The sequence below is a fragment of the Borostomias antarcticus genome, assembly GCF_949987555.1.
Source record: "Borostomias antarcticus genome assembly, chromosome: 1".
Taxonomy (NCBI): Eukaryota; Metazoa; Chordata; class Actinopteri; order Stomiiformes; family Stomiidae; genus Borostomias; species Borostomias antarcticus.
Window position 1 is genome coordinate 26274846 of NC_140234.1, and position 13627 is coordinate 26288472.

General features: G+C 45.7%; 1 protein-coding gene across 1 annotated transcript; it reads right to left on the reverse strand.

Annotated features, from left to right (window-relative positions):
• rnf26 (ring finger protein 26) lies at window positions 1-3366 on the reverse strand. The gene has a single exon (XM_084438087.1). The coding sequence runs from the start codon at window positions 2964-2966 to the stop codon at window positions 1545-1547; it is 1422 nt and encodes a 473-aa protein (XP_084294213.1). The 5' UTR covers window positions 2967-3366; the 3' UTR covers window positions 1-1544.
• Window positions 3367-13627: the final 10261 nt, after the last annotated feature.

Consider the following 13627-nt stretch of genomic DNA (forward strand, 5'->3'; position numbering starts at 1 on the left):
TTATCTTTGTTCACAAAGATGGTCAGACTGTAAAAATAACACTGCAACAGTGAAGAGGAGTGGTTTGTAAAAAACAACCACCACCACCCTCATTATACATTCATTTATTCTTGCAGCCCACCAGTGAGCAGACACTGTAAACATGCCACATAAAGTCCTGTTTATCACTTAAATACCATGTTTAACATGATTGTTGTTGACGTATTAAAGGTTTGGTTTGGCATTGTATCAGTGAGCTACAAGACAATAGTCTTGTGAGAGAGAACCATGCAATTATCCTGGTGGCTATGGAATGTTCACACCCTGAACTAATGTCATTGGTCGTGTGTCACTGTTGTAGTGATGCTTAAGTTGAGGCAACGGAAAGCAGGTAAGGCTTAGAGGTCATGGCAGTCACACACCAGGAACCCAAGAACGCTAACCTTGGCTCCCGTCAGTACAGGCGTAAGCCATCCAATCAGGTGATCAATGACAATAATATAAAACCTAAAAACCATTTAGAAGGCAGAGAAGAGTGTTTGGTCCAAACACACTATAGAAAGATTAAGTCCCCCCAAAAAGGATTTGTGATGCTGGCCCAGAGTAATGTAATCATCCTGCCCCCAGTCCACCCAGATCAATACCCCCACTCTGCAGGGAAACACATGAAAACCCTGATGCTGTGATGTGCTAATGTGGCCCTTTTAGAGTAGCACTTTTAGAACAGCAGATCAATGTTTGATGTGGGGAAAACATTTCCTAGCAATTAAGGAGAACAGGACCTTGTATGGTGTCTTTTTTCCACAGGGCTCATACTAATGTAATACTGGAATGGAATCGTCACACACAAAAACCTGATAAAAACAGACATGCCAACAAAATATTTTCCACTGGTAAAAGTCTGACAGGAAGCCTATATTTAGCCAATTACTGTTTACGAAATTAACCTTTATTCCCAAAACACCCAAAAGCCCAATCCCAACACACAAATCTCACCAGTAGAGGTGATCATGACAATTTACACAATATTACCCAGCACTTGAAGATTAGGCTTGAATTGGCCCTTTGGAATGATCTCACATCCCATTCCTGATTGAATTCCACAAAACATGCAGTTTGACCTGGCCTGAGGTTCATAGGCAAATGGCTAGATGAAACACCATGTTTATCATGGTGGTGTGACTGTGATCTAGCACTGTGCCATGGGTATGACTGTGATCTAGCACTGTGCCATGGGTATGTTTTACCCAGCTCAGAGTCACAGCTGTGGGTTACAACATTGGTAGCAACAAGCACCTCAGCAAAGTGGGCTAGACCTGTGCTGAACTGACCGGGCCTACAGTCTTAGTCTGGATTAACATAGTCCTTGTAGTCTGTCTGGAGTCTAGATGCAGGGATGATTTTAAACTAGATTAGATCTAGTCTTAATTTGAAACCTGAGATTGACCATGTTAACCCTGCAGCACCCCGGTCTCTGTTCCCAGAATCCCCCTCACTGAGAAGCCTGTCTGAGAGGCCTTCACCCATGGTGCTAGTGTGGTTTAGTCTTGTATTGGTCCCACCCCTCACAGGTACACATCCATGGTGGTGAGGATCATGTGTCTGCATAGAGGGCAGTTCTGCAGGTAGATGGGCTGGCGGAGCAGGATGCTGGTGCAGTCTCTACACAGACACAGGTGCCGACAAGGCAGCAGCACCACCGTCTTAGCGCAGTCCTGACAGATCACACACCTCTTCCTCTCTTCCTGTTCCTTCAGCAGGCTCAGCAGGCCGTGCTCAGAGCCTGGGCCGGCCCCGCCATCCTCCTCCCCAGGTGCGGAGAGCTTCTGCAGGGGTCGTTTAGTGCTGGAGGAGCCGGGGAAGGCTAGCTCCGGCTGGTTCTCTGGTAGTCTCCGGTGGTGGTGGTGTGGATGACCACCAGGCTGTTCCTGTGGTGGTCCCAACCCTGCCCTGCCATCTGGGGGAGCCCTCCAGCCTGCTCCGTCAGCCCCCCCCTGCCCTGGGTCCCCGTCCCCCGCTACTCTGTCGTCTCCGAGGCCCGGCCTCAACCCCAGCCTCAGCCTCAGCCTCGACCCCAACCTCAGCCTCGACCCCAGGCCCTGGCCCAGCCTACCGCCCTGCCTGGACAACCTCCGCCAAAGGCCTCTCTCCTGCAAGTACAGGTGCCAGAGTGCCCTGTGCAGGCGACGCAGAGCTCCAGGTATTCGACTCACCGGCCTCTGTAGACGGCGGAGGGACTCGAGCAGGCACCTGAGGATGGGGACAGAGAGGAGGCGGCGGGCTGCACGGCGGGCCAGCTCTGGGTTGAGGTAGAGGGCGGCGGCCAGGGAAACTGAGGCTGTGAGCAGCATGCCGTAGACGTTGAGGATGAAGACGCTGAGCAGGATCTGAGCCAGTGAGAACAGGGCCTCCAGCGCCCGGCTGCAGGGGCTCCACAGGAACAGAGAGGTGCCGACCAGGCTGCTGTGGAGGAATGCCAGGAGCGTCAGGATCAGCTCTAGGACCGTCTGTAGCGGGCTGGACACGGCCTGCCACACACTGACCACCCCGCAGTACAGGTTCTGAGCGCCGATGAGCAGCATGTTGACGGCGCTGTTGACCAGGTAAACCGCCAGGCTCACCGCCACGCCGCAGCCCTCACACGCCGACAGCACGCTGCGCTGCAGCAGCTCTCTCCCACGCAGACACACGTGAGAAGACAGGTGGCCCACCATCTTCAGGCTCTCCAGAACACCTCCCAACATGCTGACTGCCCCCTGGGTACCGACTGCCACGCCATCCGCCAGGGAGATCAGACAAAACACGACAAAGTTCCAGCACCCCACTGCTAAATTGGTTAGCAGAGTGGGCAGGTTATTGACAAAGGCAACACACGCCACCACAAAACGAATCAAGGAATGGACGATGATGAAGTTGAGGTCCAACAGAAAGCACACGATCTCGGTACATATTCCTATGCTGGAGAGGACAAAGTTCACCAGACCCATGACAGAGTTCTAGTAAGCTAGTTGATCAATAGAGCCACCGATCAATAGAGAATAATCCAGTCTTCGTTCTCCACTAGCCAGTGTTGGCCAGGTTTGACTAGTTTAATGCCAAATGGCGAACGTGCACGGCGCATTGTAGCTAGCTATTACGTTAGCCAACCAGCGGATGTTTACTTTCAAAATGTGAACCTACTAGTTGGCTGAGCTAACGTTAGCACAGCCGCTTCTTCCATCTCAAGTGAAGCGAAATAACCTCCGATATCGAGCCTACTTCCTCTAAAACGATCGGGTTGACCCCCTTGTTTGAAGTGCATACCTCTGCGTTGTAGAATAAAGAAAGAGATGACGATAGATCCCAAAAATGCCACTAGCTGTCTAATGTTGTTAGCTAGCTACACGGTTACCGCCATGATTGTTTACATGTTGGTGCGTCCGCTGTGAGTAGAGTCTCCGGACCATCAAAGCTGCGTGCTGTGTGTGCATATCAATCTCGCAGAAGTGGGAATCTGCCATGGAGGTATAAACCAGGCCAGGTCCAGCCTGGCTTATGTGCGTGGCTGGCTTGTTTCTGTTCAGGACTGCTAGGACGGAAGCTAGTCATGCCACTGAAATACTGTGAATTGAAATTACATGACCTGATAAATTAGTGGACTACAAAATTGTGAATGTTTGTAAATGTACAAAACCAGAAAATGTTTGGTAATAACACCCTAACACCCCTTTTCACCCAAATACTTTTGCACATCACTCCAGATATTTAACATGTTCCGTACAATGGGATTGGAGGTTTGTTTTTGTTATTTCTTTCAGATCTGCGGAGTAGGGATGGGAATTTCGACTAATTTTAAAACCGAGTAACCTAACCTGATCCTACTCGAGTAACCGATTACTCAAAAAAAGATACCGTCCAGACAGAGCGCATTTAACCCCGGCCCTCTTGGAGGGGAAAACGTTTTTTTCCGCCATTATTACCGTGGCGGTGCTTTCATGTCTCTTCCATGTCCTTGCAAATAAACATTTAAAAGCTGATGTGTGGTTGGATGCATTACTTATCATCAGATTGAATAACCCACAACCAGGTTTTCATGAAACTATCGGAATCGAAAAACGCAGCCTTTTAATGTGGATGCACTGCCCAGCTCATATAGCTTATTAAGCCTATCGTTAGGCTACTCTGAAAACTCTAAGCCTACAATATGCAACCAGACCTCTAATTAACTAATCAAAATTAAGTATTAAACCAAGCCTTTACTGCCGATGCCGGATAACAAGTGAATGAATTTTTAGCGTTATCTAAAAAGCAGAAGAACCGCAGCACTCACTGCCTATTTCCAATTTATAGGACAATAATGGATGTTTCGGCGTCAAGCCTTCATTAGAGAAATGTCCATGCAAAACTAAATGGATTTATTGAACAATAGGCCTATTCATTCAATATTTATTTATCAGGCTTGACAACTATAGGAGTAGGCTATACGCGCATGGACCTGTGCTGGTACTCACTGTCTTTTTCAGCACCACCTCATTACCAACATGATAGCCTACCGCAAAATGATGGGAGTGCTGCGTGGAGCCAGAGTACAAAGTCCACTCACACCACTGCCTACTATGCACAGTATGCAGATAAACAAAATCAGAGACCCGGCAAAATCAGAGACCCGGTACCAGCGTTTAATTGTCAAAACAAAACAAATGAAGTGGCATATATATAGGCTATACTCACTAGTTCTCTCATAGGCTACCTACGCTGTAACATGTTTGAAAGTCCGAGGCTCGATCCATAAAATGCTTTAACACTATGCAAAGCCACTGTGTAGTTTGATCCGAAAATGCTTAACAGTATGGAAAACCGAACCATGGACAGCTAGCATTAGCAAGCCCATGGGCTAATTATTGCTAGTTTTCGTGACCACGTAACTTTGCACCCAATAACTGTGTCCATGTAAATAAATATTGCTTTTAAAACGTAGTCAGCTGGCTAGACAGTAGTCAACTAGTAATCAGTCATCACTACCCCTGACAGCTGGCTGCATTTATTATTTTTACGATCGGTGCACTTTCAGATATTCCGTTTATAGCCAGGCAGGGCGGTCCCCGGGATCCCCAGACAGCTGACGAGTCATGCCCTATCTAATATCTGATCATTGGTTACCTGAAAGAGCCGCAGTGATGTTGGCAGCGCCTTTCTGAAAAGTTGAGATGGCAATGTTTTCAAAAAGCCGGAGCGCTCGAAAAAAAGACTCCGTATCCAGCGCTTTTATCCAGGCAGCCGCCAACGCTCTATCCTCTTTGTTAACAATTGAAAAGGGGCACAGGTGCTCAGAAATGCGCGCTTTCACGGACAAACATGCCATATTGTATAGCCTTTAGATTAACCCAGTAGTGTTTATTTTCCGACTAGCTGATCGTCTACTCGGGTACTCGAGTACTCGGTTAACCGTGCACATCCCTACTTCGGAGTACAAATACATGGGGAGAGGCACCCCAAGTGGGTCGGATTCCATCTTCACCCATTTAGGAACAGCTGTGGTTGTGTTGTAGAACATTATAGTCCTCAACTGAGCAGCCCAATAGTACCATAGAGGATTAGGGCACTGGAGTCCTCCTCTTTCATAGGGTAAATACAGCAGCGACAGACTGAGCCTAGATCATCTATTATTCCATATAAACTTGAATAATAGCTTCCTCAAATTTAGAAACAAGTTTGGTGGAGGCGGCAGAGGGAGGTTCTGAAACAAGTAAAGTAGCTTTGGTAGTACATTCATTTTTAGTGCATTGATTCTTCCAATTAGTGAGATTGGCAGGGGCGTCCATCTAGTAATTGAATTAGATACAGAGTCCATAATAGAGTCGTAATTTCTCTTCACCATATCCTCTATTTTAGGTACAACTTGTATGCCTAAATATGTAAAAGATTCTGTTACGTACTAGTAAAGTTTGACGCTTGGGAGGGGGGGCTGTCCCTTTCTTCTGCATTAAGTAGTAGAATTGAAGACTTACTTGGGTTGATCTTGAATTTCTTCGATGGATGTATCCAATTTTTTAAAGGAGAATGTTTTTTCATTTTTGACAACCTGGACCTTATTTACGGCATATTATAAGACGTTTGACTCACCGAGATAACTTTTGTGTAATCTCTTTCTGTAGAAGAAAGTCCAGCGCGAGCCAAGTATATCCATGTAATGGCGGCGGACGGGGCACTGAGAATGCAGCTTCTAAAAAATCTATTTTCTGCCGCGAAACGGTTGTTTTCATCAATCTGTTTTTATGAATCGCTAGTTGTGCTTACATAGAGCGAGGGCTTGTGGTTTTCACATGCCTCTGTAATATGATCTTTATAAACGTCTTTATAAACGAAATATAGCTTCCCCACTTGCTCCAGCATGCATGTGCACAGCGTGCAGACTGGCTATTCTCCATCTGTAGGCTACACTCGCGGCTCACATTCTCTACGCTACGATCGGCTTGTTGGTGCCTGGAATATTGTGTGCAATATGGCTGAATATTTATCAGATTTTGAGGATATAGAAGATGAATTAGAATATGATAGAAGCCGATTGTAGCGTAGAGAATGTGAGCCGCGAGTGTAGCCTACAGATGAGGATGACCCAAAATTCTTTAACGACCTGTTTTTAACCCTTTCAACTCTGCCTGGTAATACCATCGTCGCTGGGGACTTTACTGTAACTGTACATTGAATCCAACTATAGATCGGTCAACAGGCTCTGATCTTTCACATGTAAATAGTAGGAAGACTATACATTAGTTCATGAAGGAACTGGATTTACGGGATATATGGAGAGAATCTAATCCAGATGCGATTGGTTAATCATGCTATTCGGCTACTCATCAATGTTTTTCCTGCAGACTATTTTTTAGTCTCTGTTAGCTTAATTCACAAATTACATTGGGTTGGGACAGAATCTGACCTATAAGGCAAGGGGTAAAGGTTGAAGTGAAAGGATGAACATGTGGAGGTTTGGGGTATAGTCCCATAAAGTCATCCCCACCGGGTCTTGAATCCCGGTCTCCCAGGTGGGAGTCCAATGCTCTGACCACTACTCTACTTGTGCAGTGGAGATCGGCGCATTGGTTTTGGTGACCTTCTTGATTTTGATGTGCTGGGACTACTGCCTCTTGTGGTGCCAACAGAGAGATGCAGGCCAACATTGTCGGGAGTAAGGGAGGGAGGGAGGGAGTGATAACCCGACAAATTCTATACTAATTGCGCCGGCCTCCAGCCACGCACAAAAATGGCGTTGCATTCGTTTCAATGGAAGTTGCTCACCCAGCGCATGAAGCCAGCTTGCGTAGGGCCAGGCTCGGTATTGCAGGCTTTGGGGGCAAAAAGCCTTTTTCCCATTGCCCATAATGAAAAAAGAAATGACTGGGGAAGGAGACACTATTTTTTTCTGGGTATCATTCTAGGTTAAAAAAAAAGCCAATAAGTTTTGATCCATTTTTTTAGAAGCCACGGGAGCCGTATAAACCAGGTATACAATCGCACTATGGACGCGCCTCGGGGACGCCCTAGCGCACTCCGACTATTCCTGATTCCGGTCTCGCTGTAATCCCATCAACATCTAGTTAACCAACAACGTCAATATTGGATGTTGGACATGCCTTTCTTTGGCCGCTGAGACGCGCCATGCCTTCTGCTAGTGAGGGACTACATCTGCGCATGGCGGTACTAAACGCTAGGTCACTGGCAAACAAAACATTCTTGCTTAATGACTTTTTCACCTTTCGTGAACTGGATATTTAGCTTCTGATGGAGACGTGAGTTCAAATCTACCTTTCAGTGTCCTCAAACTCCATTTGACACTTATCCCAGCTTTGACCTGCAACTATTTGAACAGAACCTGTCCCCTCCCGTCCTGTTTGCGGTTGTATATTGTCCTCCGAAAATTATCATTACGATGTTTGTTAATGCAATATCTCGGGAACGCATTGACAGAATTTCTTCCCCTTTGGTACCAATGTTCACTGGCACTCAAGGATGAACTGCTTAGATTGTGCGGGTCAAAGGTCAAGGGTCACTCGCGTGACCTCACAAAAGGCGTTTTAGCCTAGTGAACACGATATCTCAGGAATGGCTTGACAGAATATGTTCATATTTGGCCAAAATGTCCAGTTGGATTGAATGATGAGCTGATTAGATTTTGGTGGTCAAAGGTCAAAGTTCAAGGTCACTGTGACCTCACAAAATGATTTTTTGGCCTGATGAACACAATATCTCAAGAAAGGCTTAACGGAGTTTGTTCATATTTGGGTAAAATGTCCAGTTGGATTCAAGGATTAACTGATTACATTGTGGGGGTCAAAGGTCAAGGGTCACTGACCTCACAAAAGGTGTTTTTGGCCTGCTGAACACCATATCTCAAGAAAGGCTTGACAGAATTTGTACATATTTGGCCAAAATGTCCAGTTGGACTTAATTAGATTAATTGGATTAGATTTTGGAATTCAAATGTCAAAGGTCAACTGAATGTTAACTGCAACTTACATTGTTGGGCGGAGGCATTTAGCCGCTACGCGGTTTTTCTAGTTAAAGATGTTTTTGGTACTGTGGGATCCACTGTTCTTGTTCTGTTCTAAATGCCTGCCTTAGCTCAGTGTGTGTTCCAGCTGCTTTTAAACATGCCGTAATGCAGCAAAAAGAAAAACTTAGACCCTTCTGTTCTGTCTAATTTTAGGCCTATCTCACAGTTGCCTTTTCTGTCTGAAGTGTTTTTTTATTCAGCTGCAATCATTTCTTGTTGCGCATGGTATTCATGAAATGTTCCAGTCTGGTTTTAGACAACGCCACAGCACTGAAACACCCCTTTTGAAAGTGTTCAATGATCTCATGTTAACTGTTGATTCAGGTAACTCTTCTGTTCTGGTGCTCCTTGACCTACAGTCACTGCTGCTTTCTATGCTGTGGACCACAGGATTGTATTATCACGTCTAGAACACTGAGTAGGCATCTCAGGTACCGCCCTTTTATGGTTCCAATCCCACCTGAAAGATCGGAGCTTCTCTGTCCACCTAGGAGAGTTCTCCTCATCCACAGCTCCTCTCACCTCCGGGGTCCCTCAAGGCTCCATTTTGGGCCTTATCCTTTTTGTGATTTACATGCTGCCGCTGGGGCCAATTTTTAGGAAACATAACATCTCTTTTGACTGCTTTGCGGATGATGTGCAGATATATCTGCCCCTGAAATCAAAAGGCAAGGACTCTGTACAACCACTGCTGGACTGTCTATGAGATGTCAAATCCTGGATGCACATGCACTTTTAAATCTTAATGAAAATAAGACAGATCATGATGTTTGGTCATGACCCCTCAGACTGTACCACTGGTTTATTGGGCCCCTTTTCCCCAAATATCTGTTCTACAGTCACAAATCTCAAGGTGACCTTTGACAGTCCTTTTAAATTTGACAGGTCAGCTCTGTCCAAGAACCAGCTCCTTCCAACTAAGGCTTCTGGCCAAGGTAAAGGGCTTTCTCTCCCCCAAAGACTTAGAGAGAGTAATACATGCTTTTATCAACACTCGTCTTGATTATTGTAATTCTTTGTATGTGTAGCGTGTTCTCGGGTTAGAGTTATGACTATGACCAGTATAATTTATGATTATACCGCGGTTATCACAAATATGAAGGAAAATGGATTTAAGACATTAAATCAAAACTCGTATGGGGCACCACCCTGTTATGTACAGGGAAACAAGATAACCTTTATCAATAGTCTAATTTATTCATCAATCTCATTCTGTAGGCGGAGTCCTTGACTCAATCAAGTGACTTAAGATAATGTGATGGCGCTCGGACGTGGTCAAAAGTTAATAATGTTTATTGAAATTATACTAATCAATTATCAAAATAATATTATAACACAATTCAAACAACAGATGGAAAATCACGTGGCAATATGAAAACACAGCAGAAATGAAAAGAATGATGTCATGGGTTATCATAGCCTATCCTCAGTCTTCTAAGCTTAAACAACACTTTGGCATCTCACACCACAATCACAGGCGACTGTTGGATACAACCTTAGTAGGTGTATGATTACGTGTTGTCCGGGCGGTGTTGTCTGGCTCGAAGCATGGAGGAGGCACGTGACTGAAGGTCGCTCGGTTTGATGAAAGGGGCAGCGCGCCTGCGCTCCCGTTGAAACAGTGGTAGTAGCGTTGCTGCAAGGTGTGATATGTGGGTGAAGACACTTGGGTCAATAAACCAGTGGCCCCTGTTAGCATCGTAAAACAGAGCTCACATTCTGTACTCCCTCTGGAATCATCAAATATCCCGGTTATGGTTTCAACATGATTATGACAATTCCACAACATGCCTAATCACCTGAGTCATGATTTTAGCTTTAGACTGATACCAAACACGGCTATACAGATTAAAGGACAATGCTCGTTTTTGACAACCTGGACCTTATTTACGACATATTATAAGACGTTTGACTCACCGAGATCACTTTGGTGTAGTTCGGAGGCATGTAGAAGAAATTTAAAATCCAGCGCGAGCCAGTATATCCATGTAATGGCGGTGGTGGGGGCACTGAGAATGCAGTTTCTAAAAATCTATTTTCTGCCGCGAAACAGTTGTTTTCATCAATCTGTCTTGATGAATCGCTAGTTGTGCTTACATAGAGAGCATAGGCCTGTTGTGGTATTTCACATGCCTCTGTAATATGATCTTTAGAAACGTCTTTAGACACGAAATAGCTTCCTCACTTGCTCCAGAACGCATGCGCACAGCGTGCTGGAGCAACGATTGCGTGCTGTGCGCATTAGTGCTGGAGCAAGTGAGGAAGCTATTTCGTTTCGAAAGATGTTTCGAAAGATCATGGCATGTGAAAACCACAACAGTTATGCTCTATGTAAGCACAACTAGCGATTCATCAAGACAGATTGATGAAAACAACCGTTTCGCGGCAGAAAATAGATTTTTAGAAACTGCATTCTCAGTGTCCCGACCATCGCCGTTACATGGATATACTGGCTCGTGCTGGATTTTACATTTCTTCTACATGCCTCCGAACTACACCAAAGTGATCTTGGTGAGTCAAACGTCTTATATTATGTTGTAAATAAGGTCCAGGTTGTCAAAAACGAGCATTGTCCTTTAAAGGGCTTTTTTGTGTCTTTAGAATAAAATACAAATTTTCCAGTCATATATTCATCATTCAAGTTTAGTAAAAAATAAGAATACAAATATTGTGTATCGTATCGTGAGCTGAGTGTATCATTAGACCCCTATTAGAGGCTTATTTTATGCATTTAATTTAATGTGTTTACTTCTTCACATTTCACTTATCTACCCTTGTTACTTTTGACATGTTGAATTGTACAAAACGTATACATGATCTTGAATATGCTGAATGTCTCTATTAATATTGTTCAAAAAAAAAGCATGGGGTGAATTCAGCCCCGACAAAACATAGAGAAATGTTTATTGAAACAGAAATGGTGGTGCGTTGGTGGTGCGTTGGAACCATGGTGGTTGGAACACACTGCTGATTGGCTAATACCCACCAAACAGTCGTTCAACCCAGAAACCATAGCAAAATGGTGCACACAGTTTTCAGCTTAAACTCACCACTGGTTTCCATTCACTTTAAGATTCAGATCCTGTTGATCCTGTCTAGAGCCGGCCTACTCCAAAGCTGCCTCCGATACATTTTGTATTGGTTTTGTATCAAGTGGTATCCGGTTTGTCGCTAGGAGATAGAGTTAAACATGGACATACCAAGAAGAAGCTTGCTAGATCATCCAGATACATCTTAGTATAGTGAATAGGTACACATAATACTAGTAAGAGAATAGGTACATGTCTTTGAAGCCTCTACAGTGGTTTTGCATCAGAAAGTTCATTATTAATTAATAACAATTTTTTTTAGCACTGTTGGATTCATGGGCGCATCTGGCTAAACAGTACATCCATGTATCCATCAGATGCAAACTCACCTTAGACCTGCCTTCGACCTGCCTTCGACCTGCCTTCGACCTGCCTTAGACCTGCCGTAGACCTGCCGTAGACCTGCCGTAGACCTGCCTTAGACCTGCCGTAGACCTGCCTTAGACCTGCCGTAGACCTGCCTTAGATCTGCCGTAGACCTGCCTGAGACCTGACTTAGACCGGATCTAAAAAGCAAGTGAATGGCCCCAGACTTGGATGGCGATGGAATGTTCATGCCCTGAATTCATTTAATTGGTCGTGTGTCACTGTTGTAGTGTCCTGCCCTGACCCCTATCCAGTTGTAATTAATAAAATCATCAGTCCCTGATCTTTGAATCACATTAAATTACAGTGTCTCACAAGCCATTGGGATAGCAGATTCCATTAAGATGAATGTGTTAGCTTCCCATTACATCACCTGCTAGCAGAACAATAGCCTGAATAGCAAGAAACAATCTGGCCCAGCAGAGCTTCCTTCCTGCTGGTGGTTCTCATCCTCTCCAGCTGATGCTTTTATCCACCAGAAACCTGGAGAGAAGAAACGGCCGGCAGCTGCCAAAGGGGACATTAATCTGGTAGGATCAGGAAGTATACTCAGGATATGAGGATTTCTCATTCTGGAAGTATTTCCAACAGTTTGTTTTAATCGCTCTATTGACACCATCTTGAGGAGGGGTGGAGTAAGGAGTGGAGAGGAACCTTGGGTTCTAATAGTATAGGGCATCCTTTCTTATAGTAACCTGTGGTTAATAAGTGAATTAATAAGAAGTGATCGACCAATGAGTAGCATATTGGTAAATGTTTCTGAGGACATGTCAAGGTTACATTCTAGTTTCTTTTCCAGGGTAAGGGTTAAGTTCCTTCGTCTATTAAAATATCCCCCACAACCTGCTTCCTGTGTATCCGTACATGTTCCACCCCACCATTGTCCTGAAAGTCTAAAATAGGCAGAGAAAAGTGTGTCTGGAAGTATGCAATTTTTATTTGAAAATTCTATACCTAAGGAGATCTACCCCCAGCACCACAGATATTTTTGAGAGTGCTTGTTGAACTCTTCTTGTGATACATGCTCCATTGAATCAGAATCTTGCTTACCCAGACTACAGTTACGCAACCTTCTTGGCCAAGAAACAGCAAGGAGCACCCTCCCACTCCCCAGCACCCCCAGGCCACCCAGCACCCACAGGCCACCCAGCACCCCCAGTCCACCATACACCCAGCACCCCCAGCACTCACAGGCCACCCAGCACCCCCAGTCCACCATACTCCCAGCACCCCCAGTCCACCATACACCCAGGCCACCCAGCACCCCCATTCCACCCAGCACCCCCAGGCCACCACACACCCAGCACCCCCAGTCCACCCAGCACCCCCAGGCCACCCAGCACTCACAGGCCACCCAGCACCCCCAGTCCACCATACACCCAGCACCCCCATTCCACCCAGCACCCCCAGGCCACCACACACCCAGCACCCCCAGTCCACCCAGCACCCCCAGTCCACCCAGCACCCCCAGGCCACCCAGCACCCCCAGGCCACCCAGCACCCCCAGGCCACCCAGCACCCCCAGGCCACCACACACCCAGCACCACCAGGCCACTGCTCATGTGCACAGGGACAAACGACTACTTCCTTGTCCTTATCTCTGCCAGTGGCGACCGGCCCCAACATGTCCCACCTAAGGCCAAAGTGGAAACGATCTCTTCAG

What these genes read in the sequence shown, in the direction of transcription:
- rnf26 (XM_084438087.1), bottom strand. Translation starts at nt 2,966, where the DNA reads ATGGGTCTGGTGAACTTTGTCCTCTCCAGCATAGGAATATGTACCGAG.